This window comes from Mesoplodon bidens, assembly GCF_964165515.1.
Source record: "Mesoplodon bidens genome assembly, chromosome: 7".
Taxonomy (NCBI): Eukaryota; Metazoa; Chordata; class Mammalia; order Artiodactyla; family Ziphiidae; genus Mesoplodon; species Mesoplodon bidens.
The window spans coordinates 93788280-93802660 of NC_138164.1; the positions used below are offsets into that span (position 1 = coordinate 93788280).

General features: G+C 46.6%; 1 protein-coding gene across 3 annotated transcripts in view; it reads left to right on the forward strand.

Annotated features, from left to right (window-relative positions):
* PRR5L (proline rich 5 like) overlaps positions 1-14381 on the forward strand; it is a 70544-nt gene that overhangs the window by 37758 nt on the left and 18405 nt on the right. For all 3 annotated transcript variants that reach the window (XM_081240074.1, XM_081240075.1, XM_081240076.1), the window contains exon 5: positions 10850-10907. In XM_081240074.1, coding sequence (XP_081096200.1) covers positions 10850-10907 — 58 coding nt within the window. The remainder of the gene's footprint in view (positions 1-10849; positions 10908-14381) is intronic.

A 14381-nucleotide genomic window follows, 5' to 3' on the forward strand; every position in this document is an offset into this window, starting at 1 on the left:
ACTGTATACATATTTGTTATTCTAAAGTGTAATCCATCCCTTTTAATGGGAAGGTGACATAAAAGTCCATACTAAATTGGTTTCAGGTTGGTGATATTATTCTGTATCCCAGGTGAGCATACTTCTAAGACAGTTTAAAGAGTTTTTAGCTTTTAAAAACAACACAGGCATCCTTCCAGTTTCTTTCCATAAATCAGGAAGCTTAAACTTTTATGTGCACTTTAAAAGAATGACAAGTGTCAGTTGTTTCTCTCTCACATGCCCACACACCCACACACCCCAGAAAATGACCACTTGGCCACTCTAAATCTGGACAAAGCAAGACCCAGCAGAAGGCTGGAATTCAATCAGGTCAAATGTCTCAGCTGCTTGAAAGAAAACCCCTGTCCAGGGAGAGACAAACAAAGATTAAAAAAGAGATAATTAGTCACAAATGTGAATCATTTCAGTTGCCCTTGACTCAAAGGTCAGTCTTGTCCTCACTCTCTTCTCTTGCTGTCTCTAGTGATTGAGTTTTAAATCCAACTACAGAGAAGTGGTTTTTCAGTCCCTCCTGGTGAAACCTGCCAGCCCAGCTGCCTTCCTCATTGACATTTAAAATAGACAGGGTTCTGTGTGGTTTCGGTCAAGTTTGAAATGTCAGTCATGTCTTGGCTTTGGGGGCTACCCCTCGGATGGGTGGGGAAGGGCATTTGGGTGGGGATTTATTTATCTGGAAAGCCCTGAGGTTTGGGGGGCAGTAAGTGCTGCTTACAAAGTATGCCAGACACTTAACAGCTGGTAACCACATGTCATTTTTTATCGAGTGCTTAATCAGAGAAACTGCTTGGTGAATATTGAGTCTCTTTCTGGGGGTGTGGGGTATGAACTGGTTTTCACAGTTTTGAATCTGGGTTTTTCCTTAGTTTAAGGTGTTAGACTGGAGAAAAGCCTATCCTAGACACTGTTTATTAAACTGTAGGTTTTAAGTCTCATGTGGGCACAGAGCCTTTTTTAAAATGTGTTTGGTTCTCCAGTCCCTAGAAATTACCCAGCACATAGTAGATGCTCAATAAACTTTATTGGGAGAGAGGGAGGGGTTGTCCACCACAGATACATGAGAGATTTTAGGAGTTGCGCACAATGGTATTAAATAACATTCGCCTTTGTGCTAAGTGTTTCCTTTCCTTATTTTCCTTTAGCACTTCTGATCGTGCCAGGGAGAGTCTTGGTTTGTGCCCTTGTGTCTGTTAAACTTCTGCAAGGCTTGGTGATCTCTTGTTTAAGGAAGAGAGAGCAGGTTTCAAAATTAGTGTCTTCAGCTAGAAGCAATGTCTAATTAGGATTACATAACATCATTTTGTTGACATTGAGTTGATCCTTGAGTTACATTCTATTTATGGTAAATGGTGTTGCTGTGGTTTCTTTTATAAACATATTTATGTTTTTAAAAAGTGGATTGATTGAAGAAAAATAGTATACAAAGAATAATAGTGTATGTGGCCCTGGCTGTGACCAAGTGGTGAAGGTGGTTCAAGAGAGACTCAGGTTTGGAAAGTCCTTCCCTAAGCACCCTTGAAAATGGGCTGGTTTCAAAGCCACACCAAGAAGAGCTTTTCAGATGAAGAGGGAAATCCAGGAGGCAAGGCTGATAGAGGTGACCTCAGCCTTCACACTCAACTATCGGATGTAGTTTCAAGAGGGAAAGTCACAATGGGCTCCAGAAAGAACATTCCTCCAGCAAGGAGGAGGGAGGAAGGTCTGGGGACAAGTGAGGAACAGAACCGGGGGTGGGGGGGGACAGGTAAGACCCAAATGCCATGGACGTGGCTGTTGGGGAAGATGATGAGTGGGTTCCTCCGTGTGGAGGATGAGATGGCCACCCCCCCACCCCCCCCACCCCCCCACCCCCCCACCCCGCCTGGACATCTGGACTCAGCAATGAGGTCTGTCTCCTGGGACCCAACCCCCCACCCCAGAGATTACTACTTGTAAAAGCCATCACCGGGCTTCCCTGGTGGCGCAGTGGTTGAGAGTCCGCCTGCCGATGCAGGGGACACGGGTTCGTGCCCTGGTCCGGGAAGATCCCACATGCCGCGGAGCGTCTGGGCCCGTGAGCCATGGCCGCTGAGCCTGCGCGTCCGGAGCCTGTGCTCCGCAACGGGAGAGGCCACAACAGTGAGAGGCCCGCGTACCGCAAAAAAAAAAAAAAAAAAAAAAAGCCATCACTGTGGCTCCGCTTTTGAAAGTGAACATTCTCATTTTGCAGCTTTGAAGAAAGACTCACAGAAAGATTGTCTTCAGTGAAGAGTAATGAAAATGACCCGAGGTGAGGGCAGGAGCAGAGCAGGCGGAAAGATGCTGCTTATCTTGTGTCTCTGCACACAGAGAAGACAGGCTGTTTGACTGACGAAAGCACAGATAGATTTCCATAAGACAGCGGCCAGAAAAATCGTTGACATTTCCAGTATTGATTTACCTTTTTCCTCCAGCTGTTTTGAATTGCACCCGGAAGGAAAATTGGGGTTTCCCACAGGAACTCTATATCCTAGAGACAGCTCTGCGGGGATCATTGGTTCCTTTTATCTTTGGAAATGGTTGACAGGAAATGCTCTGCATTTTTCTCTTACCTGATTAGGTGCCTTGGTGGTCTGGGGCCTGGGGATGCGAGAGGTGGCAGATCATACTTTCTGTGCTTCTGCATCTGCTGGTTGTGTTGTGTCTATCGAAAGCTTTTCCCCAAGCCCAGGAAGTTAAATTATTTTTGGTGGAACTAGAGTTTCGCTTGATACAGAGACTCAGTGTGTAGTCAGTGGCTTTGAATAAGATAGTACCTAAGGGGAAATTTGGCCACCATACTTGTCAGTAGGGCACGGATGATGTAAAGTTTGATGTAAAGGTTTCCATCTACTGCTCGTATCTGTGGCAGTCACAAGAGGCCACTTTCCCCTTAGCTCATCATTATCAGAGAAGGTTCATTAAGGGCGTGTGGCACGTGGCAGGGAGCTGAAGGGGAGACCCATGGAAGCATCCTGGTCACCATGGAGTTTGAAATTGGAGTGCAGGGAGGTAGATGCATCCGTATAGAGAACACACGGCATCGTGTTAACCGAAACCCTGAGTGGATGGTAAAGGCTTAAAAACAGGCCCAGTATAATCTTTACTATTCTTTAAGATTATTAATCTTTATTATTAATAATAATCTTATTATTTAAGATTAATAATAATCTTAAAGATTATCTTAATAATCTTTAAGATTATTAAATAATAATCTTCTTTAATCCACCTGGGAAGGCTTCTAAAACAAACGGGATTCCCAAAAGGGGAAAAGAGATGATTAGGTGAGCAGAAGGTAGTAAGGCACAATTCCCATATACTCTGCTTTGAAGGTAAAATTGGGGCCAGTATATAGAGGGGCTTTGAACAAGAGGACCTGGGCTCCAGTGAGAAGACAAGCAAGAGGGGAGAGGATGATGTCTTTAGGTGAGAAGATCGTTAGAAGTTGCATCTTGGATTTGGCCAGTACTTGGAAGAGAGGCCTTGGGGAGTCTGTGAACATTGGGGTAGCTTAAAGCTCCCCTTGTCTGTTGAGAGGGGAGAAAAAAGGTGCTAGTCTGGGGGCTGCCAGGAGGACCCCTGGATGCTTCAGGCTGCCCTCTTTGCCATACTTAATCTCCTCGGCAATTACTTGAATTTTATGCAATTATTTGAATATATTTATTGGACTTTCCTGCAATTTTATGAAGATAAATGGAAAAATGAGTCTTGAAATTGATAACCACAGATCTTAATATAATTGAGAGAAGGATGGAAATCAATGGGTATGCTGAAATGGCAACTCTTCAGACTCATTGGACCGAGGTTATTACACATTCAGTTGTTAAGGAGGGAACATGTAGGTACCAAATGCTGCAAATATATCACCTGAAGACTAGCTCTGAAAATGAGGTGTACCTAGGGATTTTATCATCCTTTTTGGCTCTGTGGGAACAGAACTCCCCCTGATATCATGTAAGTGTCTAGGTCCACATGGGTATGTGTTTTCAGGAACCCACTCTGGATGAAATTGGGTGACTTCCAAGTAGACTAGGCCAGAAATGGCAGGAGCCAGGTTTAGGGAACCATTGGGGGAAGGGATGGAAGGCAGGGGTAGATGCTGGAAAAGTGGAAACATCCAAATACATGGAAACATCCAGCAACTCAGTGGCCATAAGACGTAAAGACCGAGGTGGGAGGTCTGAGAAATACTTGTTAGACTTGGAAAGCAACAGGCGACCTTTCTTGGAGGCTGTTTCACAGCTATAAGGAAGACAAAAACAACCATCATTGTAACAACAGCTAATATTTTCAAGCATTTATGTGCCAGGCATTGTTCAACAGTTCTGAGCGGTTGGTTCTCAAAGTGTGGTCCCTGGACCTGCATCTTCAGCATCACCTGAGAATGTGTCAGAAAAGCAAATTCTCAGGCCCCACCTCAGATGAACTGAGTCAGAAACTAAGGGGACTGCGGCCCAGCAGCCTGTGTTTTCGCAAGTCCCCTGTGATTCTCATGTGTGCTCAAGTCTGAGAACTGCTCTAAGCATCCTTCCTGCACTAAGTCATGTTTTCCTCCTGACAGCTGATGAGGAAAATTTCATTATTACCGTTTAGCACATACTGCAGCTGAACCTGGGTAAAGGAAGGTTATCCACAATCATACAGCTAGTAAAAGGTAGAGCGGAGATCAAACCCAGGCCATCTGGCCACAGAAGAAAATCTTTTGGATTATACTTTAAATGTTAAAAATGCCCTGAAGATATCCCCTGAAAACCCCAGAGAAGTTTCAGTGCTTTTAAATTTTATTTTACTTTATTTTTTTAGTACCCAGCAAAACAGACATGGGACTATTTTCCTGCTTCCTTGTAAAATAACTTTGATAAAAGCCCCAATTCACCCTTTTAGTGAATTTTACCCTTTTACCAGTGAAATGGTGCTAAATGAAGATTAAACTTGTACCAAGTTTCAAATTTTCTTCATTCCCCATCTGGGGCTTTCTCCCTGGTCACATCACACCCACACACACACCCCCCAGGACTGGTTTATTAAGAAGTCTCTGGTCCTGGGGGTGAGTTGTATTTATAAGACTTTTTGTTGCTTATCTAGGAAGGCATCCAGGTTCACAGGAAATGTAGACATCCTAAGAGATGATGGCTGTACTTTCAAAGTTACAGAAGAGAAAAAAAATGGAGGTGGCCCATGATTTCCATCACTGGCTTGGTGCCAACGACAGCAACTTTTGCAGACATTGCTATCCCCAAAAACAAATGCCTAGAATGGAATTATTGGTTAATACAAGTTCTCAGTAGGCAGAGTGACATGCTGCCAGACACCTCTGGGATGGGAAAGAATGTCTCCTGTGGGAATAGCATCCACCTGGGAGCCAGGTGTATGCCTTGCCAGACATCACATATGGTAGTGGAGAGGGAGACCCCAGGAAAGTACTTTTGGAGAGGCGGAAGTTGAGAAGCTAGTAGCAGGATTGGGCAGCAGCAATGACCCAGCTGGATGGAAGCTTTGGTGGAACCCAGTTACATGGCCTGAAATTGCCAAGCCAGCTGCCCCCAGCGTCTGAACAGAATGGATCTCATCTGCTTTCCCTTGTGGGCAAGGGCATTGAAAACCTCTCCAACTGATAGGGCAGAAGAGTGTGATGCCTACCTAAAAGCACCAGCCTTTCTGCCAGGAAGGTCTGGATCCCAGTCCTTGCTAGAAAACTTACTGGCTGTGTGACTGTAGGCACGTTACTGAACCTCTCTGAACCTGAATCTTCTTAGTGGTAATCTAGTTGTAATCATAGGACCTACTTCAAAAGGTTGATGCAGTGACTAGATGAGATGACATATATCAAGTGCTTTGTACAAAAAGTGAGCCATGAATGAATGATAGCCGTTCACCTTAGTATTTTTTTAATCATTGTTGAAGTAAGCCAGAGTAATATCCTGGGGGAAAGATTTGGGCTTTGGATTCCAGCCAACCTGGGTGCAAATTCTGGTCTCACATTTGCTCGTTGCTTCTCTGAACCTCAGTTTCTTCATCTATATAAAGGGGATAAGTTTGTGGCAAAGGTAGAGCAAGATAATGCATGAGAAGGGTATAATACAGGACCTGACAAAGAGCAAAAACCAATAAAAAACTCCACCGTCCTTCTTTGTATTCTCATTATTATCATCACTGCTAAAGCACAGAAGCGACAGGCGGCTAGCAGCCTTAAGCATTTACAGAATTCCTACCTTGTGTGGGAATAGCATCATTCTCCTCACCCCCTAGCTTGTTGGTTCCCCATTTTCCTGAGTCCTTCTGGCCGGGTCGAGGAGGAGCCTGCTTGACTGGAGATGCATGTGGTTGACACTGACAAGCCCTGCACTACAGCGGCTCACCCTCTCCTCTGCCTTCCTCGCCACGTCCTGCCCACCCTCCGTGATTACCCAGGATGAGCTCGGTCTTTCCAACCCCCTGAAGGCTGCATGGTTTTGGATGCCTTTCCACAGACATCCTTGTTTTTTGCATTTTTCCTTTGAGCCTTGTTCTTCTGTTGGCAGCCCATTTTCGATGTCTTAATAAAAACAGATAGGTCAGCTGTTTTTTACTTCCGGATCCTCTGCCATTTCCTTAGAGTGCTGTGTATTCCCCGTCCAAGTTCATTTATGGGGGCTGCATTAAGTGACAAAGGGCCCATTTCCTAGGTGGCTGCTATTGAATGTTAACTAGTAATGTTAGCTAGTTACGTTCACTAGTAATGTTAACTTGTAATGTTTTTTTGGCTTGAAGCCTTTGGGCTGGGGAGGTGATGCGGTTGGTGCCATCAGGCAGGGAGTGGGACAAGAGAAATGTCAGGATCTTCTCCAGCTCTGTTCCCATACATTTTCTCAGCACCTTCTAGAGTCAGGCATTTGTCCGGGGCTGGGAATACTGGCAGGTGAGGCCAGAGGGAACAGACACTTCGAAAGACAAACAGTGCAAGATAGCTGTCTAAATCGAGGCTGGTTTTCTTTTCTTTTTTCTTTCTTTTTTTTTAGGTCTCAGCAGCCTTAAGCCCCACAGATGTCCAGTTGGCGTGTCCTTAGGTGAAGTGACCAGCAGACAGGGTGGGCTTCGTAATTTGCAGGGCCCAGTGCAGAATGAAAATGTGGCTCCCACCAGGGTGAGGAAGGCACTCCCCTTCCCATGGACCTGTGACCACAACCCGTCGTGGACAGGGGGCCCCCAAGAGATTGTAACCTTCATGCTCTCGGTACATAGCTCAGGGGTGGTCGAGAGGCCCCCAGCTGAGTCATCAGCACTCAAGCCAGAGCTCTGCCAGCCCAGGGCAGGGTGGGGGGGCTGCCACCAGGCCTCTCGCCAAGATGCCACAGAGCACCAGGGCCTGGGCCCCTGCCCACGCAACCCTGTCACCACCTTGGGAATAGAAGGATGGCAGTGGTGGGGTAGGGCAGGGGAGACCAGCAGGGTGGAGAGCAGCGGGCGGGCGGGGGGAGCAGGGGCCTGAAAACCCCTCCTGGGGTGACTGTAGAAGGCAGGGCCATGAGTGAGCTGAGGCTGAGCCCCTGAGGTGTGTTCCGTTTCCCCAGCAGGCTTCACTTACAAAACACAGATTCAAAGCTAAAGCTATTAAGAAGTGAAGATGGCAGCTGCAGAGCATTAAACCCCAAGCATGAGGCCCTTCAGAGCACCGGGCCCTCAGGATTACAGGGCCCTTTGGGGCATAGGGGACCTGTGTGACTACAGATTCCCAGGGGAGAAAATGATTGGCTCAGTTTGAGACCCAGGTGTGGTGGAGGGCAGGCACCAAGCCAATCAGCTAAGCTGAAGATGTAGGCTGGATTCAAATGGTTCGAGCATGCAAGATGGGGCACAGCACCACTGCGTTGGTAGCGGGCGATTCTCCAGAGAAGTGGGGCTGTGAGCCAGGCTGGTCCAAAAGATCCTAACTCACTTAGCACGTGCCAAATAAAAGATGGAGACCGTACTTCTAGCTGCAGTTTATTCAACTGTAAAATAAGAGCAAAATCTACAAAGCGTAGGGGTGTAAACATTTTCAAGATGCTTTTGAAAGGTGCTTTAGCTTCCTGGAAAATATGTCCACCTAAAAATTATGGAAACTGTATGTGACCAGCTGATTTGGACCACAGGGCTGGGGAGAGGGGAGAATGACTAGATGATTCTTAAGGCCCCTTTTAAGTTTTTGTTACTGTTATTTTGGCCTAAGCTACAGAATTTCTATGCCGTGTATCATGAGAAAGTTTAAAATGAATGTTTTCCATTTCTCCATAGTACACAAATAACTTCTTCTCCTTGAAAAAAAATTTTTTTTTGCCCCCCAAAAAATGAAGGGGAAAAACATAGAAAAGAGAAGGAAGGAGAACCTAGGCCACTTTTTAAAGTTTATGTCTTAAGATGCAAAGCAGTTTTTATCAAATGAAAATAAATGCCATTTGTAAAATAAGAGCAAGATGTACAAATGCATAGGGGTATTAGAATTTTAAGGACCTATATCACTTTCTCTCCTCTTACAAATATTCTATCTCTTATCTTGATTTCTTAAAACCAAAGAATGGTCTGTAGCATCAAAACAGGCAATATATACTCAATATTTATTAGCTTCTGCTATGTTCTAGACACTGTTCTCAGAGCCAGGAGGACTAAATTAAGTGGTCTTCACTCCTAAGGACCTAAAATCCTAACACATAGGATATAGGGTGTGAATTAATTTCCATTATTAACTCATGATATAACCTGGACTAGGCTTTTATTTCTCTCAGTGCCTTGGTTAGCCCCCCATACCTTTAAAATGTAGATAATTACAGTGATGGAACAAAATTATGAAGCCGGCATCGTAGGGAGGAGTATCTCTTACATTTGTAGGTGCATCTCAGAAACATGAAATTAAGGAGGGTTTGTAGATGTTTTGGAAGAAGGCTGAGGTGTCAGTGTTGGCAGGAGAGGTGGTGACAGAGAACAATGCATCAGGAGTCCTTGCACGGAGTGCCAAGGGGACTCCCTGAGGCCCTCATCTGGGCCAGTGAAAGGGACCCGGGCAGACACTTCAGACCTCAACTGGGATTTTTTCTCAGAACCATTCAGGGGGAGTGACTGCCATCTGGAAACACCTCCACCATCCATTCCTGCCCAGCTCAGCTGGCACAAAGTCTTGATTTGGATCGTTTCAGTTTGGTGCTGTGGTGTTTTCTTGCTGCTGGGATTCATGTGCTTGGCTAGAAAGTAGAGAACACAGAGTTTCACCTTCAGTACCTGTCTGTTCCATGATTCCTAGTAAAGGAATTGATTTTTTAAATTTTTTCCTTTAACAGAGTTGGTAGACTCCTATAGGATGTCACTCTAACTTTGAGTTGGGGTTCCATCTTGAAACTAAATGGTGGCCAATTACTTTTTAAATTTGGTTATAGCTTGTGAATTTTAATAGGGTCTATAAAATTTGGTGTATATGTATTAGTCACAGGAATGTGATAGTACCTTTGATCAAATACTTTAATATATTTGATGTAGGTCCATTCATTACTGACTCTCTTTACCTCCCACTCCTTTTGTGAAGATAGTTGGGCTAAAAGAGCAACGTTTGTCATCCCTACCCATTTCCACTGATTACTGGGAACATAAAACACTGTGTGTGTTTGTGTGTGTGTGTGTGTGTATTTATAATGATTAATTATTATAAGAACTTTATGATATTGCTGTTGTGATGCCATTTTGTAGATGAGGGACTCAAGACTCAGGGAAATGAAGTCCAAGATCACACAGCTAGAAAGTAGCTGAGCTGGGACTTGAACCCCTGTCTGATGTCCAGGTTCTTTCTTCTCTGCCATGTATGCTCTCATCATCACTGTAACAGGGTTTTAGGGTTTTATAAAAGAGAGTACTAAGAAACGCATTAGGTTTTGGGGAGGATATATACCACTGTGTATCCCCTACCCTATAAGCATAGGCCTTTGCTAATCTAAAGATGTGAGGTGAGTGGGGCGGCAACCTTACTCTCTGGGCTTCTGTGACCTTTGGAGAGGCTGCCCGCGTCCTGTGGGACCAGCTGTAGCCTTCTGAGGGAAGGAGGGGTCTGGGTGGGAAGACTTGCTGGAAGGCAGCAAAGCAGAGTGGGCGGAACATGGCTTGTGGAGCTAGGAAGACCAGCTCTGTGTCCTGTGTTCCAGCCTCTTCCCCGACCATCAGTAAAGTCAGGGTAATGGCACCAACTTGACCGGACTCTTGGGAGGGTCAGAATTAGATGAGCTGAAGAATATAAACGCTCTGATACATGCAAAACACTCAGCCATTGTTAGTCGTAATTGCAAAGGGACTTCCTCTTATTCCCTCTTTCCCCAACTTTCCCACGCACACGCTCATGGACGGACACCCACTCACTGCTGCTTAAAATCTTGCGGGCAGTCTCTTTCATGCTAGCATGAGAGATTTATCGTTTTTATAAAAAATCATTTTTATAAAAAACATCCATGATTTCTGCATAATTTCCCATTGCCTCCACGCTCCCTTTTCTGGTTTTACACGAAGGGCTTGAAGGACATTGGGTATCCACCCTAGTCCTTCCAGAGAATTCAGCCACGCTTGGGGCAGCCCACTCCCTGGTCGGAGGGACGGGGATGGCACTTGGGTTTGGCTCTCATCTCCTTCCTTTGCTTCGGGCTGTCTCACTGATGCCTCCAGAAGCCTCGGCCTTCCTAGAGGATAGAAGCCTTCTTCAGCCTGGAGGCATGAGCAGCGCCCGAGTGCCTGGAACCCTGTGCCCTCGCCCACTGGGAGTGGATCTGGGTTTGTTACTTGGTGAAGTAGCCCAACTCTTGTGTCCTTTGTTCTCTTTCGGCAGAACCAGCTTCTAGCAAAAGGACTGCTGTTCGTGGAGGAGAAGATTAAGCTGTGTGAAGGCAAGTACAAGGCAGCCCCCGTCCGGCGGGCCTCTGACTCAGCCTCTGATGCTTGGATGGCTGGAATGCTTGTGGCCAAGAGAGGCAGGGTGCAAGCGCGTGCCTCACCCCGGCCGCCCCTTCTCCAGCTAGGGGGCAGCATTTCCACCTGAGTTCGCCACTCCCAGCAATGCAAGTCAGACTGTGTTTTGGGAACTGAGGGGGAATTAGGGTGACCTCTTTGGAGACCCCCGTTAAGGGGGGTTTTCATGGGATGCATGCTTGTGGTCTCCTTTGAAGGGACAACTTATACTGCAGATCCTGCCATGCTGTTCCCTCTGGTTTGATCCAGGCTATTTCCTATTGGCCTTTGTGTAATACTGTTTCTTGAGGTGGTGCATGTCAGGAGGCCAGCCCACTTGAGGGACAGGAGGCTAAGCAAGCACCTACTCAATGGGGGGTGATTTAATAAACAAAGAAAAGGGCTTCCCTGGTGGCGCAGTGGTTGAGAGTCTGCCTGCCGATGCAGGGGACACGGGTTCGTGCCCCGGTCCGGGAAGATCCCATGTGCCGCGGAGCGGCTGAGCCCGTGAGCCATGGCCACTGAGCCTGTGCGTCTGGAGCCTGTGCTCCGCAACGGGAGAGGCCGCAGCAGTGAGAGGCCCGTGTACCACAAAAATAAAAAATAAAAAAATAAAAAACAAAGAAAAATTTCCCAGCCTTAAAAGATGTTAGAGTCAAGCTGACAGGATAGAAAGGCACTGAATGGATCGGGGAGGTGGCCAAAGGCAAGAGTCGGCCGACCCCATGGCTCCACTAACGGCTAATCTCAGCTCCCACCAATGTGGATCCTGATGCAGCTTACCACCTACTTCTTGGGTGACTTTTGGCAAGTTTCTCATTTCTTTGAGCCTTGGTTTTTTTGTTTTTGTTTCTGTTTTATTTTTGCGGTTCGCGGGCCTCTCACTGTTGTGGCCTCTCCCGTTGCGGAGCACAGGCTCCGGACGCGCAGGCTCAGTGGCCATGGCTCACGGGCTCAGCCACTCCGCGGCATGTGGGATCTTCCCGGACCGGGGCAAGAACCCGCGTCCTTTGCATCGGCAGGCGGACTCTCAACCACTGCGCCACCAGGGAAGCCCGAGCCTTGGTTTTTTTAAATAATTTTTAAAATGATAAAATGGGACTAGGGATCGTAGGGAGTATAAGAAGTATAACTGGCGTAGCTCCATACCTGGCACATGGTAGGTAAGCAAACTGGTTCCTTCTTTTTTTTTTTTTTTTCCTATTCCAGCCTAGAGACCTCTATCTGTAGGTCAAGTTTACTTCTAGATTCAGCCTTATCAGGCAGTAGGTCATTCCTTTTTTCTTCCCCTTCCCTGGGAAAGACACTTGTGTCCAGTGAAGTGTCTCCTAGGAAGACAAAATAGGAAGAAAAATGAGAAATTGCCACTGGAAGGTCCCAGTGCCCAGCACACAGTGAGTGCTCCCCAAACCTTTGGAAAATGAGAGGTTTGAAATTAACCTCCGTCTATTCAAGAATTGACTGAACCTGCAGCCTTGTTTCCCTCAAATGCAACTACGTTGAGATTTTTCAACCTTAGAGATACCCAGTAACCCGAGGCCTTATTTTTGAGTGACTGGCTTTGACAAGAGCTTCGTGGCCCTTTTGCATGTTGGAGTTAGGCTAGTACACCAGTGTGAAAGGTGGCTGCCTGCCCGGTAGTAAGTCATTTGGAGGTATTCCGTGCTCCTGGAAATGCGGAAGGCCAGCATTATGAAAGAGATGCTGAGCAAAACCAGAGCGTCAAGGACCCTTAAAAGGGAAAGTTGACTGTCTGTCGTCCAAGGGACACTTAACATAGCTACGTTCAGAGTGAAAACTCAGGCACAGAGCTAGACGGGATAAACAAAGGGCATCCAAGGTTTGGTGTTTCTGCCCCAAAGCACGACTAGAGAGCAGTGGGCCGGGATATTCTTGCTGGGTCCCTTCTTGTCCTGGGGTCTGGGTGGCAAGGTTCTTTCTGCACAGTGAAGGGCCAGGTGGGACCCTGTAAGGGTCTTTCACATCTTTAACCAGAACGTCTCTACTTTTTCATTTTGTGTGTTATAACTCCAAGAAAGATTTTATTTGGATAAAAGGATTCTTTTGCTATAAAATAGAGTTTTGGATCCATCCTATCACTGAACAACCTTTGCTTTGTTGACCTGGCTTGTACACAGCCACTCCACCTGACGGCTGCAGAAGGAATGGAGGTAGCCCCTCGTTATGTGGTGCCCTTTCGTGGACAGAATACGCCTTGTTACTTTCCGTAATCTTTTCTAGAGCTTTAGTGACCTTGGCTTTAAAGAAGTTTCTCATACCTATTCTATATACCTCTGGTGATCTAAACTTCTATGGCAACTAGAGGACAGTTTTTATAGGACAGTCATCTAGAACCTCCCATCCAAACCCCTTTCATCTTTGCAGGGGGCTAAGGCCTTGACTTGTGGGCTGTTCTTGGAGATGGAGTCACCTCCTTCCTTTAACTCTTTCTTCCCGGGGCTGCTCTGTGTTGTTAGCCTGTGTCTCTCTGATGTTCTTCTCTGAACACTTCCCCAAACCTCCACTCCTCTCTGAAATTTGCAGCAGGCAGTTAGACCCAGGTTCCCAGGAGAGGCGCCTTCCTGCTGCCCGGCTGAAGGATGACTTCGTTGCTGATGAGTATTCCATCTTGGAGGTGAAGGGGAGTAAGTCGGCACCAGCACTGAACAGCAGGCTTCTCTGTCAATTCCCTCCAGTCGGGAGGGCCTCTGCTTGTCTTTGTGATGGAAGACTTAGGATAAGGGCCATCAATAAAGGAGCTGGCATAGCCTTTTCTCCTTTGAGATATACTCTTCAGGTGTTGGGATTCACCTTGGTTTTAGGTACCAGGATGCCCTAACATTTCAGACCATCCTTTTGACTTCCTGACCTCTTCTCTGCAGTGAACTAGCCTACCTTTGAAAAGAGAATGGTGATTGATGCATTCATTCAAACATTTATTGATTATCTACTTTTTTTTGGCTGTGTTGGGTCTTCATTGCTGTGCACGTGCTTTCTCTAGTTGTGGTGAGCGGGGGCTACTCTTTGCTGCGGTGCGTGGGCTTCTCATTGTGGTGGCTTCTCTTGTTGCAGAGCATGGGCTCTAGGAGCACAGGCTTCAGTAGTTGTGGCACACGGGCTCAGTAGTTGTGGCTCGCTGGCTCGAGAGCGCAGGCTCAGTAGTTGTGGCGCACGGGCTTAGTTGCTCCATGGCATGTGAGATCTTCCCGGACCAGGGCTCGAACCCGTATACCCTGCATTGGCAGGCGGATTCTTAACCACTGCGCCACCAGGGAAGTCCCTGATTATCTACTGTTTACCAGGTACTTTGCTAGGTGCTGGGGACACAGTGGTGAACAGAACTTCATAGGATTACAGGTCCTCGAGGCCCTCACTACCTGGTAGTGGAGACAGGTATTAATCAAATCACCATC